Source organism: Piliocolobus tephrosceles, chromosome 6 (genome assembly GCF_002776525.5).
Source record: "Piliocolobus tephrosceles isolate RC106 chromosome 6, ASM277652v3, whole genome shotgun sequence".
Classification (NCBI taxonomy): domain Eukaryota; kingdom Metazoa; phylum Chordata; class Mammalia; order Primates; family Cercopithecidae; genus Piliocolobus; species Piliocolobus tephrosceles.
The window spans coordinates 157,709,438-157,731,134 of NC_045439.1; the positions used below are offsets into that span (position 1 = coordinate 157,709,438).

Consider the following 21,697-nt stretch of genomic DNA (forward strand, 5'->3'; position numbering starts at 1 on the left):
ACAGCAGCGTCCTCCTTCCCCACTTGCAAGAGCACTGGACAGAAATGGCATTCATGGAGTTTTGTTAAGACAGACTAAAAAGCATAGGCTTTTCGATCCTGTGGCAAGTTAGTTTTAAACCCAAAGTGAGTTCCCAGAAGGTTCACGTATTTTCCCATTAAAATGAATACAGAGTCACAGAGACAGACTGTATTTCACCATGGGTAGTTTAGATTCACCTTCAGTTTCACTCTGAGACCAACAGGATTAAGTTCTTTGTATTTTGAGGAAAGGTAAAAACAGACGTTAAGCCACACAGGCAGATAGAAAGAAGAGGGAGGGAGCGTGCGGGCCCAGCTTGGGGGGTGGGGGGTGGCCCATTGCTTCCCACACTGCTTCAGGTACTTGAATGCAGGAGCAGCGGAGGCTTGTGTCTTTCTACCTCGTGCAAGCCATGCCAAGGCCGCTCATCTTGCCACATACTACCTTTTTTGCATCCGGGAAAGAAGGAACTGCCCCATTTTTGGGGACCTGATGGAGAGGGACATCAGGCATTAGAGAATTGAGGTGCTATCTGCACCCGCAGTCGGTGGGACAGACAATCTCGAGGTTGCTCTCAACAGTGGGCACCTGCTGGTCAGGGGCACCCATGCTCCTCCTGGCCCATCAATCAGCACCGACATGAGACACTTCAAGGGCCTGGAAAACATGGTGATTCCTAGGACAACAGGATGCTGTTCTGTAGTTCTAAACATGAAATATTTGGAGTCTAAACAAAAAAAGTATTTCTGAACTAAAAACATTAATAGATTGTACTGACAATCATATAATGAGAAATATATGCTCCTAATTCTAACATTTCCCGTCACACCCCAGGAATGCACATGTATCATCTCTCTCTCACACACACACAGAGTCACAAACACACACACATACTGATTCTTTAAATGTGAACTCAGTGATTCTGCTTTTGGATGTATAAATAAAATGTTTTACAGGAATTACCATGATCAAAGTTATGTCTCAGAAAAACACAGAAAGATTAAAAAACAAAACAGAACATAGTATAAGAATGTGCAGAATTTCCCTGCCACTGACAAAGGGGAGATGTATTGACCATAAATTCTTTTTTCATTTATTTTCCTTTTATTTTTAATTTTTACAGAGATGGGGTCTTGCTGTGTTGCCCAGTCTGGTCTCGAACACCTGGGCTCAGCGAGGATTACAGGAATAAGCCACTGCACCTGGCCCTGCGTTTCCTTATTTTCTTAGTTTTTGTTGCTCTGGCACCTGGGACCTCCCTGACTGGGGAGAGGCTGCCCCTCCCGGGTGAACTGATGCTAGAGATGGCAAAGGCCTTGCCCGGCAGCACGCCTCTCCTATGCAGAGCCGCCAATCCAGACTCTACGCTCCCAACCACCCTCTCCAGCTGGCTCTTACTCTCCAGGAGGCAACGTTCCTTTGCCCTAAGCACTTCAGGCCAGGTATCAGGCAGCCGGAGACAGGCCCTTTGCCCCTGAGCTGGCTGCAGTTATGCACACTAGCTGGGGTAGGGGCTGCTCCCCGTGCCCTGCCTTCCCATAGAAACCATCACAAAGGCTTCGGTCCGTGCTTCCCCTCACTCCTACCGCCGCACGACCCGCGCCTCCCAATGTGGCCCTGCATGCTGTCCTTGGCCTCCTGTTTCCACCTTCATGACAGTAATTTCTGTGTTTGCGTGTCTTATGATACCTGATTAAAACGGATCCTGGGTACATTTTAAAACAAGTGGACAAAACTTTTCCTAAAGGGTGAGATAGAAATATTTCAGGCTTCGTGAGCCATGCAGTCTCAACTACTCACCTCTGTCTTTGCAGCACTAAAGCTGCCGAAGACTGCACATACATGAGTGACCGTGGGGGAGTTCCAATAAAACTTTACTTAAAAAACAGGCCAGATTGGGCTGACAGGTCATTTTCTGGCCCCTGATTTAGAATATGAAATGTTCCATTTTCCGTTTTAGCACACTATGGTTTCAGGAAGAACTCAACTAAAGGAGACATAAATTCAATTCGGAAACTCTGTAATTCAATAGGAATCGGTATGATTGCTCGCAAGCCTCAATTAGTAGGATTATGCTGGGATAGAGTCCTATTTTTTTTTTCTTAAATGGTATCTAAGAAAAGTCAGATCACAGTATGTAACCGCTACACTTTCTAGGCCCTGATTCTGCCAACCGCTCTGGTAGCAGACAGGAGGGTCCTTCTAGCCCCTGTACCAGGATAATGGGTTGGCTTGTTTGCTGCCAGCTCAAAAGAGCAGGAACGGCCATGTGGTCATCTGCCTGGACTGCTGCTGCATGAAAGATACCAGGAGCCTTAACCGTGTGCTACAGTCAAGGAAGGCCCTGAGAACAAGACCGAGCCAATGTCTGGAAGAGGTGATTCCTCTGGAGTCAGGTCTAATGGCAGAAATGAAACCGAATTTAAGAATAATCAACAAGAGGGGCAAGACAGTGCACAGCCTCAGTGTCCTGTCCTTACACCCACCTGGAGATCCCCAGGGGCAGGAGGTGGGAATGGGTGAGGCCGACGGAGAGGGCCTGGGGTAGGGCGTCTGGTCCTGCCTTTCCTCTCTCCAGCATGGCTCCAGCATGGCCTGCCTTCCCTATCATCCCCCAGCCCCGACCCTGTGCCAGGTGGAGAACGTCAGGTGGTGCTGGAGCACAGCTGGGTGGGGCACCAGTCACCATGAGCACTACTTCCCTCCTTTCCCTAACATACCGGGGAGCTTGGCAGTTACACCAGAGCGGGGCAGTCCCTACAGGAAACAAGGACTTTCTAGAAGAGAGGAGCTGGGAGCAGCCACCAGGAAATAATCCAGCTGTGTGGAGGGGAACAGGCGGGGAACTTCTAGAAGCCAAATGACAACATCCAAGGCTCTCCAGCTTGAGGACCCTTCCCCGCCTCTCATCTGGAGGAGCATCCACCAGAGCCTGTGCCCCGGTGCAGGTGAAGATGGATGATAACCGCACGCCCCAGGAGCTTCCAGGGAAACTGTTAAAGAAAGGCAACAAAGTACTGGCCAGGAGGACTAGATTAATAAATGAGCCTAGTAAGTATGTGCAAAGAGATAAAGAGAAAATCAGAATGCAAAAAAAATAATAATAATAATAATAATGACAAAGAATTAACTTGGGATGAAACAAATGTTAATGGAACTAATAATGCATTCATGTGCAGAATAAATGGGGATGTGAAAATATCAGGTCAAGTGAATCTCTTAGAAGACATGAGGAACAAGCTGCAAGAACACGATAGAAGGCCGAGACGGGCAGATCACGAGGTCAGGAGATCGAGACCATCCTGGCGAACACGGTGAAACCCCGTTTCTACTAAAAAATACAAAAAACTAGCCAGGCGAGGTGGCAGGCGCCTGTAGTCCCAGCTACTCGGGAGGCTGAGGCAGGAGAATGGCGTAAACCCGGGAGGCGGAGCTTGCAGTGACCTGAGATCCGGTCACTGCACTCCAGCCTGGGCGACAGAGCGAGACTCCATCTCAAAAAAAAAAAAAAAAAGAACACGATGGAGGAAGGGGTGGAAAGTGTTTAAAGAAAATAATTTCAATCTAGAGTTTTTAATCTACTAAATGAAAATATAAGTATACCATGTAAACCTTTTTAGGCACTCAAGGCCTTAGGAGATTCACCATGCAAAAATTCTTTTTGGAAGTAGTCTTTGAGGAAGTTTTTTGTTTTTGCAAAAGAGAAATGAATACATGTGAATAAATAAAGGAGTTAATTGTTATCTAAATAAGCAAAGGCAACAAAAAGTATCTAAATATGATTGAGAGCAAGTAGAGGCAGGACAGAACAACATAAAATCATATTAAGGGATGTATTTTGCAGGGGAAAATATAGTTGTTAAGTTTTTAAAAATAATAGGAAGAAAACCAAAATATTGATTTTAATAGAATAGCAGTAATTGCAATGTGAGTAAAAGTAGAATGTGTAACTTGCAAACCAGTAGAAAAATTCAATTAGATAGAGAAGATAGGACAGAGGGATGGATTGAATTAACTACTCAAAAGACAGAGATTCTTGGATTGGATAATAAAATAAAAGCTAATAATAAGTTGTCTACAAGAATCACATTTAACATGAAAGGATAAAGAAAAGTTGAAATTATATCAGCAGAAAAAATGATATTTCTGGCAAATATGAACCAATAGAAAGCCAGGGTAGCTGTTTAATATCAACAAAAGCAGATTTCAAGATAAAAACTATTATATCAAATGGCTTGACAAAGAGACAGCCTATATATTGGTTAAAAAACATACTAGAGTGAGATAATCTAAAAAATTATGAATATACATATACCTAACAAGATAGCATCAAAACAAATACAGCAGAAAGGATGAAACTCAGAGAAGACACAGATAATATGTATTAAAATTTCTAACTCAATTATGGCTTTTCTAAACAACAGAATAAACAGTCAAGAATAATCCAAGATATAGATTCAAATATAGCTTGAATGATAGGCTGAGCTAATAGAAACAAAGACAGCATTCATTCTCAACAGTTCAGGAGAGTCTACCTAATGCAATAAAATAAAAAACTGAATTAATTATATAAATATGAAGAACATACAATTATTTCCGATGATACTACTGTATACTTAGATATCTAAGTGATTCTCTTAGGACAAACTATTAGAACTAATAAGAGAATTTATGTAGCTCACTGGATAAAAGACAAATAAGTAAAAAATGAGTTTCTTTTTTCCATGCCTAAAATCTGAACAGAATCTGAATATGTGGAGAGGCATACATAATGTTCTTGGATAGAAGAACAATATTACAAATGCAAATTATTTTTAAAATGAAATAAAAATCTATTCCAATTCCACTCAGAATTATAATTTTAAGGTTTAGATGGCAAAATAAATATTCAAAAACAGCAAAAAAAAAAAAAAAAAAAAAGGAAAAGCATAGCAATAGAAGGGTTTGCTTAGCGGAGAGTGATACCCTGTGAAACCACTGAGTCAAGTGTAACAGGGGGGCAGCCATGGGGTGGGCAGAACAAAGTATGGAAATAGGTCCAGGTATGTTGAGAATTTAATATAAGGCAAGACTGGCATTTTAGTTCAGTTCAGTGGGGAAATGTACTTGAATAACTCACTCTCAATCCAGAAGAAAGCAAAACCAGATTATTTGCTATTATAAAAATTTCAAATTGGTGAAAAGACTCAAAGAACAAAATTTAAATTAAATATAAGAATATATTTCAGGCCGGGCGTGGTAGCTCATGACTGTAATCCTAGCACTTTGGGAGGCTGAGGCAGGTGGATCACAAGGTCAGGAGCTCGAGACCATCCTGGCTAACACAGTGAAACCATATCTCTACTAAAAATACAAAAAAATTAGCTGGGCGTGGTGGCAGGCACCTGTAGTCCCAGCTACTTGGGAGGATGAGGCAGGAGAATGGTGTGAACCTCCGAGGCAGAGCTTGCAGTGAGCCGAGATTGTGCCACTGCACTCCAGCCTGGGTGACAGAGCAAGACATCATCTCAAAAAAAAAAAAAAAGAAAAAAGAGAAAAAAAGAAAAGAATATATTTCAGTAACTCTATAGTCCAAGAAACCTTCCACCTTCCAAAGTGAGAGAGAAAGCTCATCAGCCATGAGAGCAAGATAATGTAAACATTGTGTATGGGAAAACATTCTGAAAAGAAAGTCCTAATGCAAGTGATACAGTGGGAAACACACACACACACACACACACGAAATATATGTTTTAGTCTTTATTACAAAGAGAGCAACAAATTGATAAGAAAAGGCAAACCAATCAATAGAAAATGGACAAAGTACATGAACAGCCAAGTTACAAAGGGGAAATCCAATGGCCTAACAAGCAAATGGCAAGATGAGAGTGTAAACAAGACACCATTTTCCACTCTTCAGAGTAGAAAAACAACATAAACACATTTGATGTAGTTTGGATATTTGTCTCCAAATCTCAAGTTGAAATGTGATTCCCAGTCTTGGCGGGGACCTCCCACCCACCACTCTCTCTCTCTTGCTCCAGCTCTGGCCATGTAAAGTGCCTGTTCCCTCTTTGGCCTCTGCCATGATTTTAAGCTTCCTGAGGTCTCCCCAGAAGCTGAGCAGATGCCAGCACCATGCTTCCCTTAAGCCTGCAGAACCATGAGCCAAGTAAACCTCTTTTCTTTATAAATCACCCCGCCTCAGATATTTCTTTATAGCAATGCAAGAATGGACTAACATAGAAAATCAGTACCAAGGGGTACCTGAAAATGTGAAAGCAACTTAGGAAATGGGTAACTTCCAGCAGAGGCTGGAAGTCTGGAGGGTTCAGGAGAAGACAGCAAGTGAGGGAAAGTTTGGAACTTCTTAGGGATTGGTTAAATGGTTATGACCAAAATATGGATAATGAAATGGACAACAGAGTCAAGGCTGAGGAGGTCTCAGATGGATATGAGTAAATTATTGGGTATTGGAGCAAATGTCACATGTTTTGCCTTAGCATAAGGGAGGAGACCACCCCTCATGTTGTCTTATGCCCAATTTCTGCCTCCAAAGAAAGAAAAAGTAAAAACTAAAAGGCAGAAATGAAATCCACAGGCAGACAGCCCGGCACCGCACCCTGGGCCTGGTAGTTAGAGACTGATCCCTGAACTAATCGGTTTTGTTATCTATAGATTACAGACATTGTATAGAAAAGCACTGTGAAAATCCCTGTCCTGTTTTGTTCCAATCTAATTACCGGTGCATGCAGCCCCCAGTCACGTATCCTGTGCTTGCTCAGTGGATCACAACCCTCTCATGCATACCCTGTTAAGAGTTGTGAGCCCTTAAAAGGGATAGAAATTGCTCAATCAGGGAGCTCAGCTCTTGAGACAGGAGTGTTGCCGAAGCCCCCAGCCAAATAAACCCCTTCCTTCTTTAACTTGGTGTCTGAGGAGTTTTGTCTGCGGCTCATCCTGCTCGTCGTGCTACAAGCAAAGAGCTCAGCTACATTCTGTTCATACCCTGGGGATCTGTGGAAGTTTGAACTTGATGATTTAGGGTATGTGGTAGAAGAAATTGATAAGCAGCAAAGTATTCAAGAAGTGGCATGGCTGCTTCTAACAGTCTGCATTCAGATGCTGGAGCAGAGAAACGAGTTGGAACTTATATTTAAGGGAAGCAGAATGTAAAAGGGAAGCAGAATGTAAATGTTTGAAAAATTTGCAGCCTATCCATGTGGCAAAGAAAGAAAAAGCTTTTTCAGAAGAATTGGAGCAGGCTGAGGAGCAACTACTTGCTAGAGATATTTGCATAATAAAAAGGGAGCTAAGCGAGTGCTAATACCCAAGACAATGGAGAAAAGGCCCTAAGGCATTTCAGAGACCTTCACAGCAGCCCCTCCCATCAAAGGCCTAGAGGCCTAGTTGGAAAGAATGGTTTCAGGGGCCAGGCCCAGGGCCCTGCTACCTTGTGCAGCTTTGGGACACTGCTCCCTACATCCTGGCTGCTCCAGCTCCAGCCTTGGCTCAAAAGGTCCCAGATACAGTTCAGGCTGCTGCTTCAGAGGGTGCAAGCCATAAGCCTTGGCGACTTTCACATGGTGTTAAAAACCTGTAGACATGTAGAATGCAAGAGTGAATGAGGTTTGAACCTCTGCCTAGATTTCAGAGGATGTATGGAAAAGCCTGGGTGTCCAGGTAGAAGTCTGCAGCAGGGGCACAGCCCTCACAGACAACCTCACTAGGGCAGTGCCAAGGGGAAACGTGAGGCGGAAGACCCTACACAGAGTCCTCATGGGGGCACTGCCTAGTAGAGCCATGAGAAGGGGGCCACCACCTTCCAGGCTCCAGAATGGTAGATCTACTGGTGGCTTGCACCCTGCGCCTGGAAAAGCTCCAAGCAGAGAGCAGCAGTGGGGACTGAACTCTGGAAAGCCACAGGGGCAGAGCTGCCCAAGGTCTTGGGAGTCCACCTCTTGCACTGGTGTGCCCTGGATGTGAGATATGGAGTCAAAGGAGATTATTTTGGAGCTTTAAGGTTTAATGATTGTCCGGCTAGGTTTTGAACTTGTGTGGGGCCTGGAGCCCCTTTCTTTTGGCCAATGTCTCCCTTTTGGAATGGGAATGCTTACCCAATGTCTATACCCCATTGTATTTTGGGTGTGAATAACTTGTTTTTGATTTTACAGGCTCACAGGTGGAAGGGACTTGCCTTGACTCAGATGAGAATTTGGACTTTTGAGTTAGTGCTGGAACAAGTCAAGACTTTGGGGGACTGCTGGGAAGGCACGATTGTATTTTGCAATGAGAAGGCCATGAGATTTGGGAGGGCCCAGGAGTGGAATGATATAGTCTGGATATTTGTCACCACCCAAATCTCATACTGAAATGTAATCCGCCATCTTGGAGGTGAGGCCTAGTGTGAGGTGCTTGGATCATGGGTGGGGGGAGATCCTTCACGAATTGCTTGGGCCATCCTCTTGGTGATAAGTGAGCTCTCACTCTGAGTTCACATGAGATCTGATCATTTAAAAGTATGCAGCACCTCTGCCTTCCAACTCACTCTCTCTTGCTCCTACACTGGCCATGTGAAGTGTCTGTTCCCTTTGCCTTCTGCATGATTGTAAGCTTCCTGAGGCCTCCCCAGAAGCTGAGTAGATGCCAGTACCATACTTCCTGTAAAGCCTGAAGAACCATGAGCCAATAAATCCTCTTTTTAAAATAAATCACCCAACTTCAGGTATTTCTTTATAGCAGTGCAAGAATGGCCAAACACACCATACATTGTAATATCCAGTGCTGGCAAGAATGAAGGGAAACACCCGGTTTCACACATGGTGAGTAGAAATATGTTAGGAAAGAAGTCCTAAAATTATTCAGCTAGAAACACACATGTGTTGGCACAGCAAATCCATTCTGGGAATACAAACCTACAGAAACAAAAGCACCAGTATGTAAGATTACAGGTATAAACATGTTTCTTTCAGCATTGCTTGCAGTGGCAATTAACAAATAATAACAAAGACAAAAACCCAAGCAAAAACAGAATCACCATGAATACAGCAGCGATCTAAAAATTAACACATTATAGAGTAAAATGCAGCTATTAAGAGATTATGTTCATCATCTCCTGCTCAGTGAAACAAGCACTTTGCAGTGTGCTGTGCATTTGACTCTGATGTGTTTGATTTTGAACAAGATAGCAAGAGGAGCGGGAGGAGACCACCAGGATGTTATCAGTCGTCACTATACCGATGAGATCTGGGAGGTGTGCAGGAGAATGTTCTTAAGTGTTCCTCATATATCTCAGTATTGTTTCCTTTGTTATAATAAGCATGTCTTACTTTCATAATGAAGAAAAAGGATAGAGAAGATGAAGCGCATCGGGCAAGAAATGTGGCGCTGAACAGACTTGGAGACTGTTACTTTGGAAATAAGTAAAAGAACTAGAGATGGTTGGTCTGAAAAAACCAGGACTCCAGGAGGAATGTTGGCTTTTACTCACTTATTGGGCTTTTGGGGTCCTAGGAAATCAGACTCATTTTTCTCCTTTTCTGAGGTAGAGGCTAGAGCCATGGATAGAAGCAACAAAGGACATTTCGGCATAGTATGAGGAAGAAGGCACTGAGAGTCCAATTTGTCTGCACCTGGGAGGTGATGACCCCACCATTCTTTGTACCACCCAACCCACCTGCGAGCTGCGGTGCACTGGCCTGGGCAGCTGTGCCCAGGCTCAGTCCCTCAGCGGTACCTTGGGCAATGTCGTCCTGCCTCTGCAGGCAGGGCCGCTCCACCTTGTGCCCGGGCTGTGGCTCTCGCTCTGGCTGCTTGGGACCCCTCCCTTCGTTGAACACATGTGGCAGATTGGCTGTGTGCACCTGGCGGAGCTGCTCATAGTCGCTCAGAGCGGCTGTCAGGTCCCAGTTTTTGCCTGTGGACAAGAAGTGACAAGAGGTGACAATACGAATGCATGAATAATAGTCTCATCATAGAGAAGAACCGTGACAAGAAGGGTTTCCCATGAGGACATAAACTAATGAATTTTTTTACCAGTATTTCTCATTTTTCAAAGGGGAAAATGGCCCTCTGCATGACTCCAAAAGTAGAATTTCATACCCATAAGTGACGTCCATCTAAAATATGTGACTATACACAGTCTCAGAGCCTTTAGGTTCAAACACGCACACGCACGCGCGCGCGCACACACACACACACACACACACCCTAAACACTGCACCCCTGATTATCACATCCACCTGTGAAAATCAAGTTGTAGAGCTTACTCTCTGAGGGGAACAAAGCGTCAATTAAAGAAACATGAATTGAAATAATTCTCAAAGTTTCTTTGGGCTTTTGCTCAGAGTTTTACTTTTTAAGCTTACTATGAGAGAAGCAGCAGCTTGGGAGGGATTCTCTTGTTAGTGAGTGTTGGTAGGAGATAGGCTTCCAAGCTCAAGCCCTGCACCGGGTGCGATGCCAGGCTGGGCAGGTGTGCCCTGCGTGGGTACACACTCAGCAGGGCTCCCACCCCGACACAGGGTGCTGGACTGGCACTTCGTAGCACTAGACGCAGCTACACTGGGGAGTTGGAGGCAGCGTGGGCACTCTGATTCCCGACTCTGAGAGTCGGTGGACTTGTAACAGCAGGAAGGAGTGTCACACACTGCATCCGATTCAGGTAGGCATCGTCCTATAGCACGACTGGGCAACTATAGTTAACAATATTGTATATTTCAACATAACCAGAAGCGTAGATTTGGAATGTTCCCAACACAAAGAAATGATGCATGTTTGAGTGGATGGATATCCCGATTAGCCAGATTTGATCACTACACACTGTATGCTTGTATCAAAATATCACATCTGCCCCGTCAGTAGGTACAACTATGATGTATCCATAAAAATTAAAAATTAAAAAAATTTTAAAAAGAAATTAAAGAATTAAAAAGTTAGCCTTAATTTTAAGGAGCAAAAAAATATAAGCTCCCCTCTCATCTTTTCCATTTTAAGTTACTGGGAACCCCAACAGATGTCACATCAAGTAAGGATGAGAAGGAAAGGCGCAGAGGCCCATGGTGAAACCTGAGGTTGGAAGACTGGGGCAGCCACAGGATACATGTCCCTGATGCCGGGAGACTCACTTCTGGGAAGGAGTGCAACCCAGAAGAACAGTCAAGAACACAGGTTCTAGAGCCTGGTTTTGAGCCCTGGTTCCACCTTCTAACTAATTCTCTGGTGGTGAATATACCATTTCATCACCTAAGGCCTTGCATTCCTTCCTGTACAACTAGGATAACACAATCCATCTAATGAGAACTCTTATGAGGGTTAAATGAGAAAAGGAGATAGTGTTTGTAAAGTTCTTCCTTTATGGAAAGTGCTTAATAGATGGTAGTTACCATTATTCTCATTAATTATAGGTTTTTGTTTTATGTTTAACTTCTAGCACTCAGAGTTAAAAGCCAGTGAGTAAGTGATGGAGCTGAGATTCAAATACAGATCTGTCTTGATTCAAACCTTAGCTTTTGACGTTATCGTTCCCTTGAACCTGACCCAGCTTTGGGCATCACGGCTCCTGGTTGCTGACACACCTCCTTCTCTACGTTGCCCACCTACCATGACCCTTCATAACCAGAGTTTACCCTTTTCACCTGAATCCCCACTCTCCATCCCCACCTTGCTAATGCATTCAACTGCTGGGTTCTACTCTCTTCTGCACAGATTTACCTATACTCTGTGAGGTTCTCATTCGACTGTTACTAACGCCATGTCCCAAACACACCGCGGCCGTAAAATCCATGGAGGGCACTAGAGGCCTAATTCTAACATGGATATTTTCATACTTCCTCTTCTCCTGCACCCTGGGATGCTCTACGATCCCTTCACTGGTTCCTTTGCCTCTTCCTGCCCTTAAAACACATGGATTCCCCTAATTTTTCTTCTTGCTCTTCTTTACTCTTAATTTATACCCTCCTTTGAAGATTAAGTCCATCTCTATGAGAATAAGCTTAATTCTAGTTACAACTTACATCCTAAGTTTTAAAGCCAAATATCTTGACTATGGCAGATATTAGCTGACTATCCAGTTTCTATTCTCCTCATCTAATTCTATATGCTCAGAATTCTAATTTATTTTGGATAGCAATACACACAGCTCAAAATATTCCTCTTCTCCTGCAGATCTTCAAAATATGTTCCTGTTGTCCTATCTTTCTGTATTTTCTTACTCTGTTCCTTCTTCCTGGAATAGTTCCTCCAAGCAGCAAGACAGTATAGCTGTATGGAAGAAGACCTTAGCCAAAAGAATTCAAAGACTGAGGAAGTTGCCTGTGAAGTTTTTCTTTCAGAATGCCTCAATTTCTGATTATCACCAAACAGTAAGTTATTGGATTACTAGCAGGCACAGGTTTCATGGTAAGAACTACAACCTCTAGTACAGTTTACTGCTGAAAATGTTTATGCCTTAAACTTCTAAATCATTTGATTTTTTTTTTCATTGTCTTAAGAGGCAGTGGATTTCAAGTTAAATTTAACATATGTATTTTGGCACTCAGAGAGGGATGAGCTGCTTTAATTTAGTACAAAACTATCATAGCTCTGAAGAAAAACTATAAATCAGATATACACGAACTCACAAGAGGAGGTGAAACAGAAACTGACTAAACTCAGGGGGAAAAGGAGTCAAATTGTTTTAGGAATGAAGTTAAACTATAAGGGAGAAAAGAGAAAACAGACTACAGATTGCATAGCAAGAATGAATGATAAATATGAAAAATAAGTAGACAAAACAGAAATAAAGAAACACAGGGTTAAAGAAAAATGTTAGATATAAAGTATGTAAAAAAAAATCCAACATACTCATAATTGGAGCCCCAAATAAGAAATATAAAATAATGGAAAAGGAAAAAAAAGAATTTAAAGATTTTAATTAAAAAAAAACAAACTTTTTGAAATATTTGTTTTTACATATTTAAAGGTCATACTGTATAAGGAAACTGTTCTAGTATAGTCAATGCCAACATATATCCTTTAAAAATTATCCTCTTTTAAAGATAAAGATAATTTTTTAAATATGTAAGCAAAAAAGAAAGAAAATCAGGTTGGCAATATACTTCTTGGCAGGAACATTCAATGCCAAAAGACAACAGCGCCATATCTACAAGATACTTAAGGAAAGAAAGCGATATGAGCTAAGAAGGTTTTATGTACATCCAGTCTACTCTTTTCTGTATAAAGGCTGTAGACAAACCATTTAAAACATGAATAGTTCAGAAAACATTTCTCAAATGGACACTTTTTGAGAAAACTACTAGAGGATGAACTCCAGCCAATCAAGAGATGAATAAGAGTTTGGCAAAGGAGCAGTCAGGCAGCAGTAAGTTTTCTTAACTGCACATCTAAGGAAAAGCAAAGGTAGAGATACAAGTGATGAAGAATATCAATATTGTATCAAAATGAAAATGACATAATCAACAAAAATGGTAGAATTTAGAAAGCAGAATAAATTTGCAATGCCTCAACTGTTATACATGAGACTGCAAAGATAATGTTTACAGTTGACGGGTCAGGCCAGGTGCAGTATTTCATACTTTTGGGAGGCCAAAGTGGGCAGATCACTTGAGGCCGGGAGTTTGAGACTAGCCTGGCCAACATGGCGAAACCCTGTCTCTACTAAAAATGCAAAAATTATCTGGGCATGGTGGGACATGCCTGTAGTCCCAGCTGCTCAGAAGGCTGACGCACAGGACTTGCTTGAACCTGGGAGGTGGAGGTTGCAGTGAGCTAAGATTGCACCACTGCACTCCAGCCTGGGCGACAGAGTGAAACTGTCTCAAAAATAACAACAACAACAAAAACACACAAAAAACTACAGTTGACAGGTCAAATATGTACATGTAAGCATATTTAATAGTAGAAGGGCAAATAATAAGAACAGACAAAAGATATACTACTGGTTAAATTAGATGGTAGAAGAGAGAGGAGAGAATGAAGGAAGATGATAGAAGCTTGTTTTCTTGAGGCATAGAGGGAATAAACTGATATTGTCTAAAGAAAAAGGGATATAGGATATTACATAAAGGCAAACTTATGCAACCACTAGTTATAAACATAATTATAAGTAGTTATAGTTGTTATACCAGTGGTTAAAAAAGTAACCATTAACGTAATTTTTTAAATATCAGAAAAGATATTCTAAAATAAAAAGCTAAGATAGCATAGTGAAAGACATTTAAAATATTTATACAGAAAAACAGAAACTATGACAGAACTAAAACCAACCATATCTGTCATAGCAATAAATTTAAGTAGGCTTAACACAACTATTTAAAGAAAAGGATTTTTACATTATCTCTAAAAAGAAAGATGAATCATTTGCTGTATATAAGAGACACACCTAGAGCAAAGTGATTTAGAAAGGTCACAACTAAAACAGATAGTAGTTTATCAGGTATACAAGACAAAGACAAAACAACAATAACAACAAAACTGAGGTTATGATCTTGTATCAAACAAGGTAGAATTCAGGCCGAAAAGCATTAAGTAAGATGAGGAAAACCACCTTACAAGGCAAAAGTGTTCAACTGGCAACGAAGTGTATTAATCATGTTTTTTATTCTTTGTATTTTACGACGCTTTGACATCTTGGGGCCTTTGTGACCTGGGAGAGGCTGCATCTCCTTGGGCTAGCAAATTTCTAGAGATAACAAACTGCTCTTCTGCAAGCCTGCCTTTCATATACAAACCCATTAATCCAAAGCCCAGACCCCTCAACCACAGCCTTCCCTACACTTCCAGGCCGATATTCCCCTCCTCTAATCAGCCCAGGGCCAGGGACCAGATAACTCAGAACGGCCCCTCCACCCTGGGCCTGCTGGAATTATTCAGACGAGCCAACCCTCAACCAGCTTAGCCTGCTTGCCGTGCCTTGCCCAATCCTTCTCATGGAAACTGCGATAAAGGCTCTTGCTCTGGTTTTTCTCCTGCTCCCTCTGCCTCCTGACTATGAAACAGAAACAGATTAAACTCAGGGGCAAAAAGGAGTCAAATTGTTTTAGAAATGAAGTTAAAGTATAAGGGAGAAAAGAGAAAACACACTACAGATAGCATAGTAAGAATGATGAAAACGAAAAATAAGTCAAGTAGCCAACCTAAAACAGAAATAAAGAAACAGGGCTTCCCCATGGGGCCCTGTGTGTTGTGTCATGCACCCTGCTTCCAGGGAATTGTGAGGCACAAGCTTCTTCCTTTATAATAATAATTTCCATATCTGCACACGTGATTAAAACAAATCCAAAGTACATAAGGAAACAGAAGATACAAGAGGTATGAATATCTGCATAGTAAATTAGAAGCAGAAACTTTATACGGCGGAAACTACCATGAAACACTAAGATCACCACACTGACATACACAATTACCTAGAGCGTATACCATAAATAGCAGGAGTGACTACAACATGGTAACAAACAGCCTCCAAATCCTAGAGGTTGTAACAACACAGGTTTACTTTTTACTTGTTCCATACATCCACCATGGGTGGACTGAGCTCTGTGACATACCTTGTCATTCCAGGATTCAGGCTCATAGAGCAGCCACTCTATGCCTATGAAGAAGGATAAAAAGCCAGGAGCATCTCCTATCAACAATCAACCACTCCAGTCCAGAGGTGATATCTCACCTGTTACAATCCATGGCAAGAACTAGCCACAGACTCCCATCCAAACATGGGGCCCAGGAACTACACCCTCCCAGGTGCCCACAAGCGGGAGTCAGAGAGCTGGACATAGTCCGTGAAGAGCATTAGCACTTAATACACTGGATGTAAAATTAACACACATAAATAAATAGCCTTTATCTGTGAAGAAAAAGATGTTAGAAGCCATAATGGAAGAATATTCCATACACAATTGAAACTAAAATGATAAAGTGGTGAGGGATATATTTAAAAGAAATACACACAACATGAAAGGAAAATAAAACTCAAGACCCCAAAATCACTAAGCCAAAGGGTGTCAGGCAAACCTGCCTCCCATTTTATTTCGAAATAAGAGAGCTACAAAGATAAAAAACACTACATACCTCCCTCACAATTTGCTCACAAGGAAATTCCTTATGGGTTTCAAGATCTTCCTTCAGGGCCTCAGAGCCCTAAAACAGTTCTGTTGCATTTTACCCTGGCAATATAAATTGATAGCTTATCTCCACAGGTATGGGACAAAGGACAGGCAGAACTCTTAAGTTCTGTCTTAGAGTTCTAAGTCATCTCAGAGATACTTAAGTCATCTCTCTGCTCACCTAAGACAAATGCATATCTGGTTGCTTCCTCTGCCCTCTTGTTTATGTAAAAATTCAGATTTACTGAGTCAGACTAAAGCATAAGTGACTATTCCTCTACCTGCCTCTCTCATGTAAATTGTGTATTCAGTGAAAGGCTGATCAAAGCCCCAAAAGAAAGCAAACTTTTGATTCTTATCTACCTATGACCTGGAAGCCCCCACTTCAAGTTGTCTCACCTTCCCAGACCAAAGAAATGTACCTCTTACACATATTGATTGATGTCTCCTGTCTCCCTAAAGTGTATAAAACCACACTGTGCCCTGACCACCTTGGGCACAGGTGCTCAGGATCTCCTGAGGGCTATGTCATGAACCATTGGTCACTCATATTTGGCTCAGAATAAATCTCTTCAAATGTCTTACAGAGCTTGAGTCTTTTTGTCAACAACAACATAAATGTGGAAAACTTACAATATTCCTCAAGGGCATATAAGTTAAACTGTGCATACCATAAACTGAAAATCCTAATCCCCACCAACTAACCAAACGGACCCTCTCTGGGCCAAGGGGACCCCAGAGACACCTGAAAAACTGAATTCCTGGACACAACTGACCAGCATTAATGTTAAAGTACAGATCCTAAGACTGACCAAACAGACTGTGTGGCAATGAGATACCAAATTCCAACCTGACTCTGGGATAGCATCACATGACAGATAATAGACCCTGAATGAAATCAAATATATTTTACTCCAAAATATATTTCTTTGACATATTTTAAAATGGCTCTGCAAAGCTATCTTTGTGGGGGAAATTTGCATCTGTAGAGAATCTCCATTAATGCAGCTAGCACTGTCCTGGACCCAGGAAAGATTAACTAAGAGTCTGACACATTGTAAGGTCTGAAAAGAGACATTTACGATGTATCCTCTCTGAAGACGGCTAGCTGGAGGCTGCCTCTACATAACAAGAATGTTGGCTTCCACAATCCCTTTATCTTAACTCAAGCATTTCTTTCTACTGACTTCAAATCTTTAGGCAAAGCTTAACTCTTTCAACCAATTGCCAATGGGAAAATCTCTCTGAATCCACCTATGACCTGTGACCATCCCCACTCCCTGCCTTTCTAAGCATCTTTGAGATGTCCCTTTTAAAGCTGAACCAATGTATACCTTACATGTATGGATCCATGTCTTTGCTTGTAACTTCTGTCTCCCTAAAATGTATAAAACAAAACTGTAACCTCATCACCTTGGGCACTTGTTCTCAGGACCTCTTCAGACTATTCCCCACGTCATGGTCATTCATACTGGCTCAGAATAAACCTTTTAAAATATTTTACAGAATTTGTTTTTTCCATCAATAATACTATGTTCCTAGTTTAGGAGACTTAATGTTGTAATTTATTCCTCTAACTTATATATATGATTTGATTCCAGTAAAAACAAAACAAAACAAAAAACAGAAGCAGGTTTTGTTTTCCTTCCTTGGAATCAGACACGCTGATTTTAAATTCACATAAAAAAATAAGCAAGAATAACCAGAGAAACTCGGAAAAGTAAGTACAAAGAGGAGGAAGGAGCACTCTGAGACACTGGCATGAACTCTACCGCCTCAATGACTGGTTTGTGATCAGACTCAACAATGGAACATAATGGTGTAAACCAAAAATAAAATTCGAAGGCCCCCGACAACCATCTAAATAGGCTCCCTCCTGGGCCAGGGCACCCTAAAATTTAACTGGAAAGACTGGTGAAGGCCAGGGTGGGAAGTACGGGTCAGACAGGCCTCATTATGCCCTCCTCCTTTTTGGAATGCAGGAAAAGCCAACCAGCATTTAACATCCAGCATTTAACATTTAAACATCCACGTTTAACATCTAGCATTTAAAAGCTGACCAGCATTTAACACCCACATTTAACACCCAGCATTTAACACCTAATTGGACTTAAGTCTGATAAGAAACATTTAAAATCTATTCTCCCTGAAGCCTGCCACCTGAAGGCTTCGTCTGCATAATAAAACTTTGGTCTCAACAACCTCGTTATCACAACCCAGACGCTCCTTTCTATTGACAACTCTTTCAACCAACTGCCAATTGGAAAAATTGTAAATCTACCTATAACCTGGAAGCCCCCACTTTGCACTGTTTCCCCTTTCCAGACCGAGCAACGTCCTTTTTCTTTCTTTTTTTTTTTTTTTTTTGAGACGGAGTCTCACTTTGTCACCCAGGCTGGAGCGCAGTGGTGCAATTTCAGCTTACTGCAACCTCTGCCTCCCAGGTTCAAGCAATTCTCCTGCCTCAGTCACCCAAGTAGCTGGGACTACAGGCTCCTGCCACCACGCCCAGCTAATTTTTGTATTTTTAGTAGAGGCAGGGTTTCCCCATGTTGGCCAGGCTGGTCTCAAACTCCTAACCTCAGGTGATCTGCTGCCTTGGCCTCCCAAAGCACTGGGATTACAGCCATGAGCTACTGTGCCTGGCCCCAATGTACATTTTAAATGTATTTGACTGCTGTCTCCTGTCTCCCTAAGATGTATAAAACCAAGCTGTGCCCCAGCCACCCTGGGCACATGTTACTAGGGTCTCCTGAGGCCTGTGTCATTGGCCATGGTCACTCATATTGGGCTCCAAATGTCTCTCCAAATATTTTACAGAGTTTGACTCTTTTCGTTGACAATGAAAAGCCCCAAAGAGAATGAAATACACACAAAATGTTAAAAGACAGTTGTCAACTTGGGAAAATGTTTGCAACTCATATCACCTACAAGGGGTTTATATCTGAAGAAGGTCACGTCCTGGAAAAATCTGAGGAAAAAACATGAGGCAGGAAGTTTGTCAGGGGATTGGGCAGAAAAAGCAGCAGGCCCACAGTGCAGGTGCAGTATATTGCAACAAATACTGTAATAAAAAATATTTTTTTCTTTAAGTCAGGAAAGTTCACCTTTTCACCTAAATGAAACACATTATGGCTTCTTTTTGTCTTATGCAAAATGCCAGTATCACTATTCTTGTACTTTGGGGCCACTATTAAGTAAAAGAAGGGTTACTTGAACACAGGTACTGTGATGCCAGGATAGCTGATCTGATAACTGAGATGGCCACTTAGTGATGAATGGGTGGGTGACATGTACAGCCTGGACCCACTGGACAAAGGAATGGTTCACATCAGGGTGAGATTTCATCATGCTACTCAGAATGGTGCGTGATTTAAAACTTATGATTTCTGGAATTTTCCATTTAATATTTTCAGATCGTGATTAACTGCAGGTAAAACTGAAGCCTTTAAAAGTGAAACCGTGCATAAGGGGGGCTATTGTATGTATGTGCCTGTGTGTATGTATATATGTATATATGCACATGTATACACATGCACACATGCACACACATATAATACCTCCCCTAGTCCACAGTTTCAATACATATATACTCTCTCTACATTTAGTATATATGTGTACTCATACACACTATATATAGTATGTGTGTGAGTGCATGTGTATGTATCTGTACCACACAATCCACTGTTTTGTGAGTTTTCCATTACCTGGAGCCCAACGCATTCCTAAATAATGTAGGGAAAAATACAGGAGAACAAACAATGGCAGGGGGAACTATGTGCTAGGTAGAAGTATAGATTCCACCAGGATATCCACCATCATTTGGGATCCAAGGGGCTCCCTGGGGGAAGTGTCATTTTTTTGGTCTGAGATCAAAAAGAAGAGCAAAAGTTGTCTTGGCAAAGAAGCCAGGAGGGTGAGCAGGGAGAGGGGTGTTACTGGACAGAAAGTTGCATCTGGATAAACCTGGAAGTAGAATGGGCAAACACATTCAAGGTACTGAGGTCATTAAGTGTGGATGAAGTGGACAGCAGCAGGAGGAGAGGTCTGGTTAGGATGATGGTAGCAGGATAGCAGGGAGGATGAGATGCCAGGAGAGAGACGCCTTGCAGGAATTGTACAGTGGGGTTTAGATTTGACCTCAAAGGCAAAGATGAGTCACTGAGGTGTTTTCAACAGGAGTGAAACTTGATGAGATTTTTAATCTAGAAAATAAAGTATTTGCATTTAAGAAAAATTACTCTGGTTGCATAGCAGAGACTGCATTTGCATTTGCACAATACTTGGGCAAAATGAACGTTAGGAGGACACCTGCATTAGTCTTGTCTCATGCTGCTAGTAAAGACATACCCAAGGCTAATTTATAAAGGAAAGAGGTTTAACTGACTCACAGTTACACATGGCTAGGGAGGCCTGACAATCAAGGTGGAAGGTGAATGAGGGGTAAAGTCATGTCTTACATGGTGGCAGGCACGAGCTTATACAGGAGAACTCACATTTGTATAACCATCAGATCTTGTGAGACTTATTTACTACCATGAGAACAGTATGGGGGAAACTGTCCCCATGATTCAACTATCTCTACCTGACCCTGCCGTTGACACGTGGGGATTACTACAATTCAAGGTGAGATTTGGGTGAGGACACAGCCAAACCATATCATTCCGCCCTGGCCCCTCCCAAATCTCATATCCTCACATCTCAAAAATTATCATCCCTTCCCAACAGTCCCTTAAAGTCTTAACTCATTTTAGCATTAACTCAAAAGTCCACAGTCCAAAGTCTCAAGACAAGGCAAGTCCCTTCCACCTATGAGCCTGTAAAATCAATAGCAAGTTAGTTACTTCCTAGATACAATGGGGGTACATGCAATGGGTAAATACTTGGCCAAAAGGAAGGGGCTACAGGCCCCATGCAAGTTCAAAATCTAGCAGGTCAGTCAAATCTTAAAGCTCCAATATGATCTCCTTTGACTCCATGTCTCACATCCAGGTCACGCTGATGCAAGAGGTGGTCTTGGGCAGCTCCACCCTGTGGCTTTGCAGGGTACAGCCCTCCTCCTAGTTGCTTTCACAGGCTGGCACTGAGTGTCTGCAGCTTTTCCAGGTGCACAGTGCAAGCTGTTGGTCGATCTATCATTCTGGGGTCTGGAGGATGGTGGCCCTCTTTTCACAGCTCCACTGGGCAGGGCCCCAGTAGGGACTCCGTGTGGGGGCTCCCATCCCACATTTCCCTTCCGCACTGCACTAGCAGAGGTTCTCCATGAGGGCCCCGCCCCTGCAGTAAACTTTTGCCTGGACACCCATGCATTTCCATACATCCTCTGAATTCTAGGTGGAGGTTCCCAAACCTCACTTCTTGACTTCTATGCACCTGCAGGCTTAACACCATGTGGAAGATGCCACAGCTTGGGACTTGCACCCTCTGAAGCAGTGGCCTGAGCTCTACATTGGCCCTTTTCAGCCATGGCTGGGATTTGAGACTGCACAGAGCAGCAAGGCCCTGGGCCTGGCCCTTAAAAGCATTTTTTTCTCTTAGGCCTCCAGGCCCGCTGTGATGGGAGGGGCTGCTGTGATGGGAGGGGCTGCTGTGATGGG

The 21,697-nt window shown here is 42.4% G+C and overlaps 1 protein-coding gene across 2 annotated transcripts in view; it reads right to left on the reverse strand.

The window, feature by feature from the left end:
* Positions 1–21,697, reverse strand: part of OTUD7A (OTU deubiquitinase 7A) — a 370,674-nt gene that overhangs the window by 82,099 nt on the left and 266,878 nt on the right. For both annotated transcript variants that reach the window (XM_023195665.1, XM_023195666.2), the window contains one exon: positions 9,737–9,916. In XM_023195665.1, the coding sequence (XP_023051433.1) occupies positions 9,737–9,916 (180 nt within the window). The remainder of the gene's footprint in view (positions 1–9,736; positions 9,917–21,697) is intronic.